Source organism: Nilaparvata lugens, chromosome 6 (assembly GCF_014356525.2).
Source record: "Nilaparvata lugens isolate BPH chromosome 6, ASM1435652v1, whole genome shotgun sequence".
Taxonomy (NCBI): Eukaryota; Metazoa; Arthropoda; class Insecta; order Hemiptera; family Delphacidae; genus Nilaparvata; species Nilaparvata lugens.
In genome coordinates, this window is record NC_052509.1 from 54,373,760 (window position 1) to 54,395,444 (window position 21,685).

A 21,685-nucleotide genomic window follows, 5' to 3' on the forward strand; every position below is an offset into this window, starting at 1 on the left:
AAAAGGCGGCAGTTTTTGCTGTTCCAAATTCTGAACTAGGTAACATACTCGACTGTAAAGAAAACATATGATTTTATTACATTATAGTATGCTGTAATGGGAATCATATGTTTATTTGTTCTACAATCAGCTGTTTACCGGCTTGATTTCATGGATGTAAAACAGCTGGAATTGAATGACTATGACAAAAAATAGAAAACATTACCTGCTTGTGCTGAAGTTACTACAAGCATTCTATAAACATAACCTAGTTTACAAGTTCCAAATCAGGAATTTTGTGGAAGTTGACAAAACTTCCACCTGGAGCGCTAAAGGTGTTTTTTTGAAGCAGTTTTGCTGTTGCTATTTCGGAACTAGGAAACATACTCAACTGTAAAGAAAACATACGATTTTATTACAGTATAGTATCATAGATGAAGGATAAGTAATACTATATTATTCTTGTCTCTGATAGTATGCTGTAATGAGAATCATATGTTTATTTGTTCTACAATCAGCTGTTTACCGGCTTTATTTCATGCATGTAAAATAGGTGATATTGAATGACTATGCCAAAAAGATTATTTGATCTAGATACATTTAGTTGATATACTTTTTTGTGAGTCACATACCACAGTTTTTACTGAATTTTTCGAAAATTCTATCCACTGATTCTGAAATGCTCGATTTAATTAAAGATGGATTCTTTTAATAAGCCAGTCATTAAATGAACAACTGACAATTGAGGACTTATTCAGAGATTTGAATTTGTTGTTTGGTTTGTATCGATTTGTATTGTTCAATCGATGATTATATTGGTTGTATGGATGTCTTATATTGGTACTTATTGTAGAGGAAATCGAAACAAATTGATATTCCAATACTACATTAAAAAACAAAAATCAAGAATCCTTTCCAATATTAATTAAGCAAGAATTATCTGACTTCATTCTTCTTCATTTATGAGTTCAACATTATTTAAGAAGTGTTTGTTTTTTAATTAATTAAGTTTGTTTTTCGGTGATTCTCCAAAATTATATTTCAATATGTGAAAATTTCCTATTTTAGTTATAATAATGTGAAATATTTCTTCTATGTTTAGTTTTGATCACAAATTTGAACAAACTATATTTGAAAATCAATTTGATGATTTCAAACTATTATCCTTGATATAATGACAAGCGATTGAAGCTGACATGCTATTGAAATTATTAGATAGTTTCTCTTCTATTCCACTAACAATGACGAACTGTCATTTAATAATTCTATTTGAGTTATTTTGACGTCACTATAGTCTAACGTTTTATAGTTTCCTCAATTTATGGAAGGTTGATGCTCCAAAATTTTACACTGTTGATCGAATCGAGGTTTTAGGGAAATTTGAAATACTGTGCAGTCTCCTATTATGTTGATGATACTATAGTGAGGTCCACGTTTTATGGCAGTGTTTGATTAGTTATGGTACTGCTATCCTTGTCTATCATTCAAAAATGGGATAGCGCTATCTCTTTCTCGCTGTTGCCAGTTCATCTTGCAATTGATAATTTATGAACAAATATCTTATCTTTATTATGAAAATTCATAATAAAACTATTGAAAAAAATAATTTCTTGCTTAATAAAGTATAATATTGATTATTTCAAACGAGAATGAACAGTTGATATCACGTCAATAAACCTGTATCAGCTACCGTCTATAGATGGCATTGACAAGACAGAGGATCGGCAACGTTGTTCTCCTATCTTCATCCACTGACATTATAACGTGAACCTCACTATAGAATATAGGAAGATTGTTGAAATCGTTGGAGAGGAGGAAGAAATTTGAAATTTTGAAGTTCTCTATTATGTTGATGTTGATGATACTAGAAAGTAGAAAGATTGACGGGCATTGTTTGCGAGTGGAGGAGGTAGATCTGGCCGGGGGGGGGGTGAAGGAATTGTGTTGGAGGGGAGGGTAAAAGTGTGCAGTGAATGATTGAGCTGATGGTAAAATCAAGACAATGCCTTGTCTGCAAAATTTTAAGAAGATAAGACATTGATCACTCAAACTGTCATCTGGAATGAGAGAGAGGCATTAGTAAGAAGTTTGAGAAAATCGATCACTTGGTACAGTCTGAGCCAACTGTCTTATATATATTATATTATATATATATATTATATATATATATAATATACTCATATATTAAAATATACACCACATAGGTGTGTACAGACTTGGGCTGGCCACTAACGGTAGGACATGCATGATACACATGACGTCATACATTGTTGCGTCATCACAGCGAGAGGCTTCCAGCAACTTTTTTTGAGGTTAGGTTTTTGTATCTTCGATTTTTTGTTGTTCAGTTTTTCTTCCCTCCTCTTTTTCAGGTCGAGTAATTTATCATTTTGAAGATGTTTGATAAGATATTTTGAGAAGATTTATCATTAGGTATTATTATAATTTGTAATTTTCCAGTTGTTTAATTATTCTTATTGGTTGTTTATTCTTTGTTAGAGGTCTCTCTCTGATGACAAAACATGCATGATTAACATGTGTGTAAGCATGATAAACAAGAATATATATGCTTGTCCTACCGTTAGTGGCCAGCCTTATACACCACGAACACGCGGATTTCACTTCTCATCAGATGAAGCTACTCTTATTATATCTGTAGTTATACAGAGAAATACAGGGAAATATAGATTATATAATAAGCATAGCAACAACTTATGGAAATTGAAATGCGCGGGTTCGTGGCGCATAAGTCTGTACGCTCCTACAGATTACTCATTTGAAAATTTGAGAAATGTATTAATTTTAAAAGAACTTCTTCGCATCAGGTATTGGAGAATGAAGGCAAGAGATCGCGATGGATGGAGGCACAGTATTGAGGAGGCCAGGGCTCGATTTGGGCTGTAGCGCCATCGAAGAAGAAGAATTTATTTTAAAAGGCTCCTCTATGATTATTTCAAGCCCAGGTGATGACAAGGAAATGAATGATAATACTGTACGAATGTAATGTTCAAGAGGAGTTCAAGAGCTTTTTGGTGGTTGAAGTATTTTATACCACGGAATAGTTTGTGTGTAGAGAGGGTTCCTTTGTGTGATTTTAATCTTTCTTTTTACTTTTTTTTGTTACCGTATTTATTTTAAATTTTGACAATTCCAATACTGTAATAAGAGTCTCTGGAAAGATTTTAAAAACATACAAACAAAGAAACCTTTGTCTTTTTTCTTTATGGCTACTTTTGAATATAAATAAACTAGTAGTTCTATGAACAGTGGACCTCGCGCAGTTAAAAACTACAGCCTCCATCAGAGTGAACTATGTCCTGTCCTGACGTGTCGGTGAGAAATCGGTGTGTGAACAACTAATAGCTGTTTCAAATGTTGTATCGACAATAACTATTATCATTTGAATGCTAATAATTTGTTATAAACAACTATGCTACTATAATAGTATCATAAAAAGCTTTCTGAGTTCAAAGCAGAGAAAAGTCGGGAGAAAATACTATGCTACATAAAGTTATCAATTATTGCATGCCTCACTACAGCTGTTTTTTCACTAAGTTACATTGAGATATTGAATTGCATGCGCCATTGCAGGCAATCTATAAACCAGTCGACAGCTGATTTATGATGAATAATATTCTATAGTCTGATTTTTACTCTAATATTGGCGTATAAAGGAGGCTCATTTTTCCTTTTGTATTATCCTTGAAATGCAAAATTTCCAAAAACCTTGTATATACGTCAACGCGCAATTTAAAAGGGAACATACAAATACCTGTCAAATTCCATGAGAATCTATTACCACATTTGCCGTAAATGCGGAACATATTAACATTTCAACATACTGTATGAACATAAAGAGAAATGCAAAAACCGTTGACTTGAATCTTAGACCTCACTTCGATCGGTCAAAAATATAAATTCAAGTAACCTTTTTAAAATTATTTAGTCACATGTTTTGGCTATATTATCAAATCACTTGATAATGGAAATATATAGCCGAAACATGTCGTGGCTAAATAATTATTTTAAAAAAGGTACTCAGATTTAAATTTCTTATTTATAAAGAAACCTTTATATGTCTTATAATAGACTTTCGCGGGAAAGGATATAGCTCATACTAGCTTTCTTTCATTCATAGCCTACTAGCCTTCATTAGGATTTCCTTTCGTTTAATTAGAGTGACGTATTCTCGCGTAAACATTTCGTTGAAAGCTATTTGAAGCCACAGCTAGTACGTCACTCCCTTGCATTCATCAGCAAATGAGGAAATGCGCCCAGTTAAATTTAGAAATGAACATAATCATTCTACTGACAATTGTCGCATCAATAGGTTCCCAACTATATTGAGGTCCACGTTATAATGGCAGTATTTGATTAACATCGATGCTGCTATCCTTGTCTATCATTCAACAAAGCAGATAGCGCTATCCTTCTCTAACTCAGCAACGTTGCCAGATTGTGGTTCAAAACTTTATAAATATAATTCATTAACAAAATATTCAATCTCAACTACGAAAATTCATTATTTGATCATTGAAAAATATATTTACTTGATATGATTGATCATTTTAGACAAGAATGAACGGTCAATATTACATCAGTTATCAGAAATCCTTTATAGGTGGCAGTGCCAAGGCAGAGAATCGGCAACGCCGCTCTTCTATCTTCCTCAACTGTCATAATAATGTGAACCTCACTATAGTCGCTTAGTCATTCTATTATCCAACCATGGGCGTCAATTTGAATTTGAATGTCTATGTCAATATGCCTTTCAAAGAATTTGTAATCAAATGTCAACTACAGAGCTGATTAAGGTTACATCCTTCCTTATGTCATTGAAATTATCTACAATGTGAATAATTATTCCATAATACACTTATTCAAGGCATATTATTCAATTAAAATCGAGTTGACAATCACTGTCATTTAAATCAAATCAAATTTTATTATCTTTAGATGATTACGATGAACTGTTTTTTGTATCATAGAGAGAAGATATATTATAGTAAGGTCTATAAATATTTTAATACAAATATTTCCATATAGGAAAGAGGAGTTTCTAATTTGAGAGTATTTTGTGCTGTTTGTAAGCTTTTGTTTTGAATTTTTATTTCTTTGAATGTTAATACTTTGTATTTATCATGTTTATTATATGACGATGCTATGCATTTTGTACAAATGTTTTCCGCAATAAAGAAATCTTGAATCTTGAATCTTGGTCCACGTTATAATGGTAGAGGAGACAGGTAGTTGAACAGTGTTACCGATTCTCTGCCTTGCCACTGCTTCTATAGATTTTGCATAGCTGATGCCAGTTTATCTGATAAAATATCAACTGTTCATTCTTGTTTAACGTTTTATTTTATCCTTCAAGAAAATATATTTTTCATCGAATAATGAATTCCCATAATTCAGGTTTAATATTCTGTTAATATTATATTTCTACATTGTTAAAAATCGATCTGGCAACGCTGCAGGTCGGATGAAAGATCGCTGATAAAGATCGCTGCAGATCGATAAGGATAGCGCGATCTGCCTTGTTGAATCATCAATACTAATCTCACAAACAAGCATACTTTATTCTTTATTGATTCATACAATAATTACATCATCAAAATGATAAAGAGAGAGAAAATAAGGTCACCTTGTGCCATCCCTCTCCCAAATTTAGATAAGGTTACACTTCATCGGGGTATTTGAGTGATCAAAGTATTTTTCAATACATGGAATGACATTCATTAATTTTATTCATTTAATGTATAAAACACTATAATCATAACACAATTATGACATTGAATGAAAAGAAATCTGGTGTGGCGCACTCACACAACTTTTCTTGCCGTTATGAAAATTGATCACCTGACGCTAGTATTCCCGCGCATCTCAAGTCTTCTATTCAAAGATTTGAGCCAGCTGGTGACAGGGCAATAACGCTGGAGACACACATGAGGTCTGCTATCTCTTCATAGTGAATGATTTAATAGAATCAACAATAATTTGCAATTGAATAATCACATTTTCCCGAATTTAAAGCTTATTTTAAATTTTAGGTCAAAATGTTACTAAACATTAATTGTAGAGATTTTCATGCTCAATCTACTCCACTTGATTTTTTTTGTTTCAATTGTATCTGAAGCCTGATAATTGAGAATCTATCTGCATTGATGGGGCGGAGCTCCTGAAATTTTTACAGATATGAGACTTGTGGCAGTTGATAGAGCTTATCAATGACTATTTTAGGTATGAATTTGATCAAAATCGTTGGAGCCGTTTCCGAGAAAATCACGAAAAACCCTGTTTTTTCAATATTTCAACATTTTCGTCATTTTAGCCGCCATCTTGAATTGCATTTGATCGAAATTGTTCGTGTCGGATCCTTATAGTGAAAGGACCTTAAGTTCCAAATTTCAAGTCATTCCGTTAATTGGGAGATGAGATATCGTGTACACAGACGCACATACACTCATACACACACACACACACACACACCACACACACCACACACACACACACACACACACACCACACACACACACACCACACACACCACACACACACACCACACACACACACACACCACACACACACACACATACAGACCAATACCCAAAAACCAGTTTTTTGGACTCAGGGGACCTTGAAACGTATAGAAATTTAGAAATTGGGGTACCTTAATTTTTTTCGGAAAGCAATACTTTCCTCACCTATGGTAATAGGGCAAGGAAAGTAACTAGGCTGAGCCTGTACTATTTCTCTCCAAAAACTTAATGGAATGTTAATGTTGTCCAAGTAACAACATGATTATTAACATTAACATTATTGTTATTGGTATTACATCACCTATATGATATTGTTCATTCAGAACCGTTAGTGTTTTGGCTATATCTGGATGTAAACCACTAAATTTTTCACTTTATCATATAAACTATATTTGGCTATACACGTGTAGAGACTGTAGAGGTAATAGCTACTGAAACCACATAATTCCGCGAGTGATTTTATCTAATTTCGTAGACGGAAATAATGCATGCTATATCTCAATGTTACTGATAACCTACTCTATCTACAAAGATGATATTTGTTTGTGGTGAATCGTTAGAAAAAATTGTTCAAAAAACTGCTTTCAAATAGTGAGCAGTGACTCAGAAATTTTTCCTCCATTCCTATCTATAAAATTAGAGGAAAAAATTGGCTTATATGCGTAGAGGATAGGAAATTCACGAATGATGCATCATCACGTCTCAACTGATTAACTTGAAATATATAAAAATTAACAAAATATATTATAATATTATATTATATATCATATTATATTTTATTATATATAATATTATTTATTATAATACCGTATTATAATATTAAAAAAATATTTTTTTTAACTTGAAATATTGCATAAGTTATAGATTCTTAATTCACCGAGTACGGTTATCAGCCTATTCAAAATTCATCAATATGTCAGTATTTTCCAGTTTTCAGTTTGTCAAATTTTTTATTAGACCCCTGCGGAGAACGGGTTATCTGCTAGTCTTAAATATAATGAAGTAAAGTATTGGTTTATACACGTACGGGAAAGGAAATTCACGAATGACGCATCATCACGTCTGAACTACTAGACTGATTAACTTGAAATTTTGCATAATGATTCTTAATATGAGGATCTTTATAGGTCTATTTTAAATTCTTCATAGGTCAAGTTTTCAGGTTGTCAAGTTTCTAATTAGACCATTACGGAGCACGGGTTACCTTCTAGTATTTTATTATAGGAATTGAATTCTTTCTTTGATTTATTAGAATATTCATAGGATCAAAACCATTTATCTCCTTTAGATTCAATTGGAATGGTTGGGTTAATTAATTCTTCTTCTAAACCAAAAATTGAGTATGATATTATTATGAAGTCGACGAATCTCTGTAAAGAATCCAGTACTAACAAAGTAAATCACTGCAGCCTTTTTAAAAAGATTTTCCTCGCGCAACATCAATTTCAAACAGTTTTCCATTTATGTTATGGAGTGGAAAACTCATCCTATCAAACTTAACAGAAAATTCCAAAGAACTGTGTGTTCAGCTCTTTGTAATCAAATGAACAGTTATCTCTTGAGCTTTTCGCCCCATAAATGAAAATTCCAACCCGTCCAAAGGCATTTTATTTAGCAATTCAACAAAGGAAATTCCTTCCAGCAGTTAGCTGTGTAGTGATTTTGTTTTCCCAGAACTCTTGAAAGCCTTTTACTGGTGCTTGAATATAGGGTGGGTGAAGCTGTAATCTAATCGTTCAATTAATAAGATTCAAATTCTCCGATTTATTCCTATTTTCATTCAATTTTTTTGTAGATCGAATTTCTGAGAACTGATTTATCTTATTCTAATATTGAATAAAAACTGCTCAACTCTGACAAAACCACTAATTTATTATAATAATAACTTGCGGTGTGAATTATCTTTTATAAAGTTTTTGACTGTAAATCTTCCTGACGTTATTCAACTGTATGGAAATTTTCTGTATTATTGTTGAATAAAATGAATATTCTATTCTATTCATCTATTCTATTCTATTTAATTATTAATTTATTAATTATAATTAATTAATTTATTATTATTAATTTAATTTATTTTTTAATTATTATTATTAATTTAATTTATTAATTTATTAATTGATTATAATAATTATTATTTATTAATTTATTTAATTAAACAACTAGCAGGTTATCACTGACACTCACCACTCTCCACTCACAGATTTGTGGAGAGTATTAACTGATAAATGTTTAAACGAATTTTATAAATTATTGTATTATGATTTTATGAATAAAAAGGTATTCGATTTGAACCTATACTCCTAAAGGGTCTGATTGAAAACTTGATAAACTGAAAACCTGTCGTACTGAAATTCAAATTCAAATTCTTTATTTTCTGCATAAATACACTAACATAAATACAATAAATCTTGAAGAATTTGAAGTTGACCCATAACCGTACTCCATAAATTGAGAATCTATAAACACAATTTCAAGTTAATCAGTCCAGTAGTTCAGACGTGATAATATGTCTCATTCGTAGATATCCAATCCCGTACGTGTTCATAAACATATTCTTTCCTTTATTATATTATAGACTAGCAGTTAACCCATGCTCCGCTATGGGCTACTTGAAAACTTGACTCACTGAAAACCTGTCCTACTGAAATCTTGAAGAATTCAAAGTAGACCTATAATCATGCTCGGTGAATTGAGAATCTATATACAAAATTTCAAGTTAATCAGTCCAGTAGTTCAGACTTGATTCATGGATTTCCTATCCTGTACGTGTTTAAACCAATTATTTTCTTTATTCTATTACAGATTTGTGATAACAATTTCAGTTGTTACACTATTATCTCTAGTAGATTGAAAGCTTAGAAATTCAGTATTGGAATATATACCGGGTGATATTATAACACCAAAACCAATTCTGTACCTTGTTTAATAAGATTTATTTGAATTTTCAAAGTTGTAAAGTCCTTTTAGAATCACTCTGTGTATGGTGGGGGTGAAGCCCTACGATTGGCCATCAGCTGTGGACCAATGAAGGTTAAGCTCTGCTATTATTGGCCGAGACTAGACCTGTAGACTCGTACAGATATTCCAAAAATATGGACATTAGAAACGTTTAACTGAAACAAAGTTATTTCCATTAACTATGGTTGTTTCCATTAAGTATGGTCAGGAGAAACAATTAACTTAAACAAGGTTGTTCTTATTCATTTTGGATATCTACTAAACCCATAACACCATCTTCGCAAGAATATAGAAATTATTTAAATATCAATAAAATTGTTGATTCACTTGATTGAAGTAATGAATTTTTTCATAACCTCTCTCATTAAATTTCTCCTAACATTTCAAAATATGTAAGTAGTACTGTAAATAGGATTTGTATAGATTATTCTAGATAAAATTCGAGTTCCACAGAAATATTTGAAATAAAAAATGAATTCTTAAAAATGTAAAATCGTACAAAGTGATAGTACAGGCTGGACTGAAATATCTTCTTGCTCATTTTTTTCTAAGAGAAACGTAGGCTATAATTTTCACTGTAAAGCCCACAACGACATGTCAAGGCTGTTCTACAGATAATTGCGGTGCCTTTCTTTCAGTTTCGGTGTGAAATCCAAAATATACTCTGTTTCACAAAAAATAATAATTGTGTCCTTGAGCTCGTTCTAATATGAAAATGAATTGATTATCACAAAAAACTAGCTGGATTAACCGTTACATGTCCCATGTAAAGGAAACATAGCATTCCTTCACAAGAGGAAAATTTGAAAGTCATATATAATCTGGAAATGCAATGAGCTTTTTGTTGTGCCTCTTTGATAATACATCCTCCATACTCTCCATACATCCTCCACAAATCATATCGCGATGGCTGTGGGAGAGCAACAAACTCGGCCCGAAACTGATGTTCTCCCAAATTTTATAAACAGTATCATTTCCAAAAGATGAGTTACTTTTCACAGTCCTGAATTTTATGACTATACGACATTGGACAAACTATGAATTTTGAATGCAGAATAATAAAACACTTCATGATGCTCGATTTTTTAGAAATTATTTTTCGATCGATTGATCCAAATAGATGTTGATTATCAAAGATCAGCTCCAAATCAAGACTTTATTTATCGTTTTATTGCTATTTACAGAGGTACTGTATCATATTCATTGGATTCTCATCTATTTCATCTAAAAACAATTTCGACAATCTAGATTACCTCCAAGATTTCATTGATCGTAGTATAGTTTCCTATACTAAGATACTGTCTCAAATTCATTTGGTTTGCATCTAACTACCAAGAATTTTGACAATCAAAATTACCTCTTAGATTTTATTGTATTGTTTTCTACAGAGATACTGTACCAGACTAAAATTACTGTTCTGTACTGTACCAGATGTATTTTCTTGAGGAATAGAATATAATTGATACTTTTTAACAAAAATGAACAGTTAATATTACACCAAATATACCGGTATCATCTATCCTCTATGAGGATTGGCAACGCTGTTTCCTATGTGTCTCCACTGACAATATAACGTGGACTTCACTATAGTTGTACTTGTTTCCATAAAGATACTGTATCAAATTCAACTGTATCAAATCAAAAGATACTGTATCAAATCAAATCAAAAGATACTGTATCAAATCAAATCAAAAGATACTGTATCAAATTCAACTGTATCAACTCAAAAGATACTGTATCAAATTCAACTGTATCAAATCAAAAGATACTGTATCAAATTCAACTGTATCAAATCAAAAGATACTGTATCAAATCAAATCAAAAGATACTGTATCAAATTCAACTGTAGCAAATCAAAAGATACTGTATCAAATTCAACTGTATCAACTCAAAAGATACTGTATCAAATCAAAAGATACTGTATCAAATTCAACTGTATCAAATCAAAAGATACTGTATCAATTGTATTTTATATTTTATCTAATTGTATTTGATACTGTATCAAATTCATTACAGTATTTGATTCTGATCTATCATCTAACAGATTCTGGCAACCTAGATGCCCTCAGTTCAAGATGTTATTAGTAGTATTTGTTCCCTACAAATTTGAAATTCTGACAAGCTAAATTACTTCCAATCCAAGATTTTATTGATAGTAGTATATTTTGTTCCCTCATCATCATCATCCACGGCTCTACAATCCAAAACGGATCTACTGATTTTGTTCCCTACAAATTTGAAATTCTGACAACCTAAATTACTTCCATCTCAAAATTTTATCGATAGTTGTACTTGTTCCCTACAAATTTGAAATTTCGACAACCTAGATTACATCCAGTCCAGGATTTTATTGATTGTTGCACTTGTTCCCTATCATCAATATACTTGGAAGCGTCGTGGCAAGTGTTCTAAGATAGAATCTGTTACTTTGGTTGACCCAAAACTTGTTGGCTCCGATCAATTCCAGTTGACAACCCGACTCATACAACCGCGAGAAGTTGGAGGCATTAGATCCGAGGCGACAGATAACAAAGTGCTAAAACACAATCTTGAAAGTCTCCAAGTCGGTCCGCCGTTCAGAGTTTTCGGCTTAAATCCCTTTCGCGAGCATGCGCGTACGACAGTTCTCACTAAAACAGATGAGGACCGATTGTGTTGTGGTTATGAAACTTTGTTGTTCAACACTAATCTGTCCACGAAGTTCTGTCTGGAAGGTGTCACATCGGAATAGGAACAAGTCGACGATCGTTAAATTCTGTGGTAGGGGGACCAAATTTTGTGGTACGGGGCAAAATTTTGAGTGTAGCCCAAAATAAGGGTGACTGCAGTGAGGTCCACGTAATAATGGCAGTGAAGAAAGATAGGAGAACAACGTTGCCGAACCTCCGTCTTGTCAATGCATTCATTCTATAGACGGTAGCTGACAGGTTTATTGATATAATATTTTTATTTATTTATTTATAAGGTTAGCAAAAAAATACAAGAATCGGAAAAGAAAAAACAGGATATTGCCTAAAACTTCTTCAATTTCCTAATTTAGGTTCAAATTGTCCAAATATTATAGGTTACGTCCATTCAAATTTCTACACCAAATCACAATCTAAAATATAAATTAGAATAAAACAAACAATTTTAAATTTGGATGGATTAATAATAAAAGTTTCTTAAAAACATGAAACAAACTATAAATTCACAAAATAAAGAATAAAATTTGAGCTAAATTTGACTTAAATTTTGAGCTCGAAAATATCACAATCAATATTAACTGTTGATTCTCGTTTAAAATGATTAATCATATTTTATCACGCAAGAAATTATATATTTCAATAATTCCATAATGAATTATCATAACTACGATGAAATATTCTGTTAATCAATTATTAATTCAACATTGTTAAAAGACGGTCTGACAACAGAGCAAAGCGAAAAAGAGACAGCGCTATCCGCTTTGTTGAATGATAGACAAGGATAGCAATACCATTGCTAAACAAACACTGTCATTATAAAATAACGTGGACCTCACTATATTACAGCTTTGCTCATTCAAATTTTGGGTTGGGGGAAAATTTTTGAGTAGGGGGTAAATTTTGAGTGTAGCCCAAATGTGAGTGACTACAGTGAGGTTCACTTTATACTAATGGCAGTGTGGGAAGATAAGGAAACAGCGTTGTTGATTCTCTGCCTTACCACTGCCTTCTATAGAGGATAGCTGATACCAGTATATCTAATGGAATATCAACTTTTTATTCTTGTTTAAAAAATGATTAATTAAACTTCATTAGTCAAGAGAATATATTATGTTTCAGTGATTCAATAATTCTTCTTCAGTTTCAATCATTCGATTGGCAGGCAGCTTTCCATCGTTTTCTGTCTAGAGCTGTACTTTTCAGTTGGATGTAGCTCTTGATCCCTAGATCTTTGGTTACTTGCTTCAGATATTGTAGCCGGGGTATTCCACGAGCCCTTGTCCAATTATTACCCTATACCCTACAGTATTCTTAACGTCTAGATATATGGCCAAGCCAAGAATGCCGTCTGTCCTTTGTGAAGTTGTGCTCCTGGGGGGGTTATCTCTTATGATAGAGTCCCACGTTATGAAGCTATTGTGAGAAGTTGTAGATTGCAATTCCTTCACAGATAATATGGTGTTTCTGGTACTTACAAGAGCAGTCTCTAAATTCCCTCTTTTGCGAATAAATTCACAAAAAATTAAGGCCTTCCGGCTCGCAAAATTACTGGGTTCAAACCTCAGCTCTAGCTCAGTGGTAGAAACATGAATTTTATAAGTACAAATAATCACCATAAGGTTCAAGGACCAGGTATTGATAATTCTTACCGCTGCTTCTATGAAGTTCTTGAAGAATACCAGTAAGGAAATTAAAAGAATATTTGATGACTGATTATCAGTAACCATGTACCACTAGAGAATAATCAGGACCAACTATAGTTGTTTCTAGTTGATTCTTAAAACGCTCGTCGTGAGTACAAGTATTCACCAATATACCCTTTCAAAATTCCTTAGAACTTACAACGCCAGTTCTTGAAGCTCTCTGGATCCTTATATGATATAACTGGAACCTTATTAATATAATTTCTTAATATATTTGTTCTGGCTGATGAAATGAATATCATCAAAGGATGATAAATATTGAGTGCTCTGAATAAGGTTAATATTATTGATTCAATAATTTTAAATGCTGCTAAATATTTGGTGATATTAAAACAGCTCAAACTATATAACACGAGATGAACTAGGATAAAATAAATTTCTACGATTTGTATGCTGACATAAAACACAAAATATATTCCCATAGAAAAAATGTGCATAAAATATTCGATATAACTATAATTCACTTAAATAATCTATTTTTAAAATCTGAATAATTATCACAGGCTTTGCTAATATTCACAATAATGAATTTCAAATTCATAAATATATTATATTTAATACTGGTACTTAGACTTCCAATCAATATAAAATTCTACCAATAAAAACCTGTTCGGTCTATAAGTTTGATATGATATATTTTGTTCAATAAACAAAATTAATATTTAATAAATTAATATTCGAACATGAGATCTCAGGGCTTTTAATATGAATTCGGGCAGTGCATGGAAGTAAGCTTCCTACATATAATAAATAAATTTATAAAATGTTCTTGTGAACTATGTGATATTGTTCAACACGTGGTGACTTTTTATTTTAACTCTAATTAATTGGAATAGCGCTTTTTTATTAATTATTACCCCACTGAACGTAGACAAATGAGCTCATTTGGTTTGACTTATCACTCACTGACTGAAGTTCTGGATGTTCTCGTGGATTGAATTAATTATTTCCAATAATTAATTAGGTAGGCTCCTTTTCGTCACTGCTGGGCTAACGTGTGATCCAGATTTTTATAAGTTTCTTTCGAATTAAAGCTATTTTTATGGGAATCTTTACAATTACGAACTCCTTGACAGCACTGAGTTCACAAACAATTACATTCAACAAACATACATTACATTTAAAAAAGGGTTTGGCTTAATAATTCGTTAAAAAATTTTTAAAAGGAATAAGAAAAGACCCTAAACTCCATGTGCATCCTCTCGGGTTGGGATCTTAAGCCAGAAGAAAGAGGTTTTCAGAAAAATTTGCTTCTTCCTAGAATAATTCTATAAGCTACTCTCTGATTGGCCTCAATTTAATAGACTCAATACAATTGGTTGCCTTGGGAATCAGGGCTTCCTCGGCTTTATAATAGAAAAAATTAATAAAAGAAGTTTTTATACAGATATATGGGGTATTTATCTTAAATTGAATTCATAAATAAATCGTAACATACGATTTTAATAGATAATACATTTAGTTTTTATATGAGTTTTTTATACTCTTGATTTATCATGCTTTTTTAGATTATAATAAATATTTATACAGAAATAATAGCTATTTGTATTTCTACACATCGACTTCCTTTAGTATACATAATATATCCTTTATGAGTGAATTTTATATGATTCAACCGGTCATATGGGTTGATCGAATAATCAGCTGATTCATTCAGTATTGGTTCGGATAATTATCGATTTATCCAAGATCGACTAATTCTTTTCAAAACGTAAACAAGTAACTCTAACCTCAATGTTCATGCATTTTATTTTATTTTTTTATTTTTGTAATCCGCCAATAATAATTATGCCGCTTTATAATTTTTTGATCTTACCAATGAGTTCTCATAATTATTAAATCACAATAATACATATTTTCTTATCGTTGTTGATAATGCTATTACTCCTAATCACTAATAATACTTGATTTGAGTTGATTTACTCTTTAGATAGGTCTAACCTTCTTTCCAATTTTATAGTTCTATTACATTTTATTGGCTCATTTAGAAATATTTGGTGGTTTCAAATTACCACGTGACACAAAACGCCCTCTGATTTCTGATTTAAAACGACAATTCGAGAATATAATATAAATTTTATGATCCAGTTGGTTTTGGATCAGAAATCATATATGTTACAAAGTCTGCTAATAACTCTACTGAGAATCTTACCTCCTAACAATTCAACAACATATACAACAATAAATAAATTCAATTCAAATACATACGCCTTACATCGGCCAATCTCCTTCTACACACAATACACAATATAAACTATCTCCTCCTCCATACATAATATAAATCTTTTTTCTAATCCACGCTCTGCCCTCAGGCCAGAAGCACATTTGAATGTTGGTGCAAAATCATTGCCAACCTAACAAACTGATAATTCTCCGACTTGCAGAGTATAACATATTTTCTCCCTCAACATAGAACAGTGATTTGTACATTTTCATTTCATTCTCTTGCAGAAATTGGGCTTTGTTTTCATATAATGGATATTTTTAAGGATAATCTTTGGTAGGTTTTATCAACAAGAACTTCTTATTCCTCTAATACATTGAGACTTGGGATTAATGCTTTTGGTGGTAACTATGCGGTTTGATCATTTGGCGGATAATTTTAGTGATTTTCTTAATAGTTTATACATAAATAATAATAATATAATATTTCTATAATATCTCTACATGCAATTCACATTTATATGACACTTGATCTTCTTATTCGGGGTATCAACTTTGATGATTTAATAGGCATTGACTATTCTGGTTTTCGTAGTGTACAGCTGGTTTACGTTGGCTTCGGCTTGTCACTTGTCGCCATCTTGATGTTTCTTCCTGCTACATGAAGGTAAGTTGGCTTTTTAACATTAGAAGTTATTTATTCTCTTGTTTCATTAATAAGAAAGATGTTAAAAATGGTTTCTAAATTTTTTATTTCTTTATTTTCAGGTGTTGTTGTTCGAAGTGGATACTCGTCTGCGAAATAAGTGTGTTGCCTGGTGTTTGTTTGGTACGTATTTGTTGACAGGTAGATCCATGAATCCAAATATTATTGTTTATATTCTTATCGCTTATTGTCTCGATAATACGGTTTGAGATTAGAAATATTTTCCCACCAAGTTAAATTTGGTTTGCTGCTGTCCGGTTGTTATTTATAGATGAGGCTGTCCTGATGATGATTTATCCTTCATAAATATAAAACCTCGGTATCTTGTATACCTTTTCAAACAATTCTTAGCTTCCTTAATGGTTATATATTTCAGTCCATTCTTTTTCCAATCATCTTGTAGTCTTAATGCATTTTTCCTCTCACTTTCATTTAATATTCTTGGTTTCAGTTCGTTATAAATTAGTAGGCTCACAACAATAAACATTTTTATAATATTACCTTTCCCATCATCAATAATAGATTCTTCTAATAACAACAACATAATATTTTCTATCATACCTATAACGCAGTCCTTTATCCATATCACAGCCATAACAAATAGTATACAATACATCAGAACATTTATCCTTTCTTTAACAATATAATCTCTCAACATGTAATAGTCAGGTACTTTCACTCTCTTATTATAATTTCTTATTTCTTTTACTCTTCTTAAACGCTGTTTATCCTTCCTCAAACTCAATACGTAGTCCACTTTATTATTATCATCCATGCATGTTTCGGTTTTATCCCATTTCTTTGGCCTATTCTTCTGGTCACATCGCTGATTTTCTGCTTTAAAGCGAATGTGCCGCGGATGCATGCCGTCGATCTCCGGTCCTCCATCCTGGTTTCGGTCCGGAATCCTCCTCGGGCGTTTGAAACGGGCATGCGGCTGGTATCGTCGCGCGCGGTACTTCTTTTTCTTCCGCCTGACTTTCCGCCTCCGGGCCTTGCGGTGCATGCCTCTTTTCTCCTGTAGTCGGTCATGCAGTCGGTCGTCCGGTGTCTGCCTCGGGCGTTTCCGTCTCCGGGCCTTGCGGTGTATGCTTCTTGTATCCCGAATGTTGTCCTCCCGGTACTCACTGGTGTCTTCCTTCCCATCCTTGGTGTGCCTCGGTGTGGTCGATTGATGCGCGGGTGTAGGCTCGGTGCGCGGATGCTTGGTGGTGGTCCTTTGATGCGCGGGTGTGGCGTTCAAAACGAGTTCATCGCATGTGGGCTCCATATTACATAATTCCTCTACTGTAACCTGGTGTTCCTCGGTGGCGGGTTGCTCTTCCTGCGGTGATGGTTCTTCAGTGGGAAATATAAGGCTCAAGAGGGATTGATGTTTACAGGGCGTTTCAAGTGCATGGCGGGCGGCGGTTTTGTGTGGTAGGCTGTCTTGTATGGGCTCCTGTGTGTCTGGTGGTGGGTCATTTGCATGTTGATTTTGTGTTGTCCTTGTTGTATGTGCTATTGTATAAGATGTATTTGTTTGGTTATGATTTTGTTTATTTTCGTCCTGTTTTGTGAAGGTTATTTTCCGTTTATTATTTCTATTCCAGTGATCTCTGTTATCATAATATGCCTCTTTGTGATGCTGTTTACTGTTTCGGTATTGAACTTATTTCTATAATTATTATCAAATGATTGAACTCTGTTATTATTTTCAGTATACTTCGCTCTTTGCGCATTTGCTCTAGCATTTGCTATATGATTTTCATTATTACTGTTTTGTTTGAAATTACTATTTTGCTGATTAAAATTTCTTGCTTGTTTATTTATATGATTTGGCTCAGAAGTAGCTGATTGGATAGAATGTAAATGTTCTATCAGTTCTTCACAACTGGAAATCGAAGATACTGCCAGTGTCATACGAACATTGAAAGGAAGCTTTTTTGTTAATATGTGGACCAGTGATGAATCAGCTAGATATTCGTCTAACTGATAGTTTCTATTCATCAAATCTGTTATAAAATCAGTGTAGGATTGTCCATTTCTGCTATCATAAGTGCATAAAATAATTTCTGATAATGCGTCCATCTGTTTACATTTACTCCAATACTGTTGCAGGAACTGGGAGATGAAGTCCTCCAGGCTGTTGATATCTCGCATCCGGCTCTGGAAAAACATCAGCGGCTCGCCGAGTAGTAGACTGGATAATTGGAAACGCCACATTAACCAAGAGGTGGGTGTCAGTTCTTGAACGGCTCTTATTTGGTCCACAAATGGTTTGGGTTGCATGTGACGGTAGGAATTATCAAATTTTCCAAGATTTTGGAAAGGTTGAGTGCTATTTACTGGTTCAATCGGTATATAATGTATTCTGCTGGCTGGAATATTTTCCATGGATGTCGCTAGTCTGGAGACTCTTTCCTCACTTGCGGTCCATTTATCATCTATAGTTTTTATGTTCTCCTTCACTTCGCCATATAATGTGGTTATCTTTAGTTGTTGTCCGACTACGGCATTTTCTAATACATCGCATCTCTCACCTGATTTCGCCCCCTCCCCCGTTAAGTTCGCTATACCTATCAGCACGTCACTTTGTTCTTTAGTTATTATTTCCATTCTATTGACATTTTCACCCATCTTCGATTCTATCCCGCATTATTTTCTAATACCTTTTCCGTTGTAGCTTCTATGATAGTGGTACCTCTCTCCTCACCTAATACGTCTACCTGCTCCTCAATTTCTTTAGGCGCTTCATTCAGCTGATCGTTTAGCTGACACGCAACATCATCAATATGGTTTTCTAGGTCGTTTATGGCCGTAGATTGCTTGTCTATTTTAATGTCTCCTATGTTTTTTATCCTTTCTTGTAGGACCTTGGTATTTTCCTCCAATTGATCCAGGATGGCTTTAGTAGCTTTAGCTTGTCCTGCTAAAATTTGACTGCATAGGAGTTTGCATTCGTTTATGAAATCTTTCGTCATGAAATTGGTAGTATAACCGACTGAAGAATTTAATGTGATGTTGCCTTTTCCTAGATTGGTGGTTGCGGATGGCGGTTGACTGGCGATATCGGATGGCGATTGGGTGGCGGCACTCTCCTTTCTTTCGGCGACGCTTGGAGCGATCTGCGGAGACGCCGGTACCGGGTTGGACGCCCTCACTCCCTCATCTCCCTCCGCCGGACTCTCATCGGAATTAATCGCATCGACGACGTTATCAATCTTCGTAGAAGACAATTGGGCTAAGTTTTGCGGGTCGAAACTGATGGAGCATATGCTGCCTCCCTCTCTCTCTCGTGGGGTCTCCGCTGCATCGTCCTGGGGCTGTTGATTTGCCGGTGTCGTGGCTACATAGTTTTGGGGATGTTCGCTGAAGTAGGAAATTTGCGAGTTAGCCGGCGACTGGTTCATGGTGACGTTATTATGAAATACTTCGAGTAAATAGCCAAGTGTGTTGCCAAGTCTCAGGAATATTAAAATGGATTCAGTGATAGTGCCTATTCTGGATAAAATTGTGTTGTGTTGAAGTTTCAAGTGTCATATACATATATTACAAAAAGACCTTCGAGTGCTACAGGTACGCTTATCAACATAGACAGATATGGCTTACAAATTACACTAATATAGTTCTTAAAATTTTAATTAGGGTCTTATCCTCCTGAATAACGATAGTATTATAATGCCTCAAATAACCTATAACCCTGGTCAGCATACAATGTCTAGATTCAAAGATCAAAATCAAAATTTTTACTATAACTTTTATGGAAATTTCCATCCAATTTTCTCTATTATGAGAATTATGTTATCAAACTCGTGTGATACAGTTTGTCTGTATTTATGCAGCTTGAAAAATTTTAATTTGAAGAGCAACTCAATTATTTTAGCCAGAAACTTACAATAGATCATCAGATATATCTTGTCGAAACAACTTCAGATTATGTTTCTTGCAGCTTTCAGTTTTATCAATAATTTCATTAATCATTGATAGTAAGATTGAGTAGGTAAGCTTTTCCTCATGCTCCACTGGTTGGGTGCCATTGTGTGAAGTTGTGCTCCTGGGGGGGTTATCTCTTATGATAGAGTCCCACGTTATGAAGCTATTGTGAGAAGTTGTAGATTGCAATTCCTTCACAGATAATACGATGTTTCTGGTATTTATAAGAGCAGTCTCTAAATTCCCTCTTTTGCGAATAAATTCACAAAAAATTAAGGCCTTCCGGCTCGCAAAATTACTGGGTTCAAACCTCAGCTCTAGCTCAGTGGTAGAAACATGAATTTTATAAGTACAAATAATCACCATAAGGTTCAAGGACCAGGTATTGATAATTCTTACCGCTGCTTCTATGAAGTTCTTGAAGAATACCAGTAAGGAAATTAAAAGAATATTTGATGACTGATTATCAGTAACCATGTACCACTAGAGAATAATCAGGACCAACTATAGTTGTTTCTAGTTGATTCTTAAAACGCTCGTCGTGAGTACAAGTATTCACCAATATACCCTTTCAAAATTCCTTAGAACTTACAACGCCAGTTCTTGAAGCTCTCTGGATCCTTATATGATATAACTGGAACCTTATTAATATAATTTCTTAATATATTTGTTCTGGCTGATGAAATGAATATCATCAAAGGATGATAAATATTGAGTGCTCTGAATAAGGTTAATATTATTGATTCAATAATTTTAAATGCTGCTAGATATTTGTTGGTACCAAAACAGCTCAAACTATATAACACGAGATGAGTTGGGATATAATAAAAAATTCTATAAGTTTGTATGCTGACATAAAACACAAAATATATTCCCATAGAAAAAATGTGCATAAAATATTCGATATAACTATAATTCACTTAAATAATCTATTTTTAAAATCTGAATAATTATCACAGGCTTTGCTAATATTCACAATAATGAATTTCAAATTCATAAATATATTATATTTAATACTGGTACTTAGACTTCCAA

The 21,685-nt window shown here is 33.3% G+C and overlaps 1 protein-coding gene across 4 annotated transcripts in view; it reads left to right on the top strand.

The window, feature by feature from the left end:
* Positions 1-21,685, top strand: part of LOC120351973 (Krueppel-like factor 6) — a 117,159-nt gene that overhangs the window by 26,655 nt on the left and 68,819 nt on the right. The window contains exons 2-3 of one of the 4 annotated variants that reach the window (XM_039431288.1): positions 18,836-18,950; positions 19,753-19,820. The exons of 1 other annotated variant lie outside the window; for it this stretch is intronic. In XM_039431288.1, coding sequence (XP_039287222.1) covers positions 18,836-18,913 — 78 coding nt within the window. In that variant the 3' untranslated portion in view covers positions 18,914-18,950; positions 19,753-19,820. Of the gene's footprint in view, positions 1-16,799; positions 16,859-18,835; positions 19,366-19,752; positions 19,821-21,685 lie in introns of those variants that run through there. 2 more of the 4 variants (XR_005571679.1, XM_039431287.1) reach the window with 2 other exon arrangements.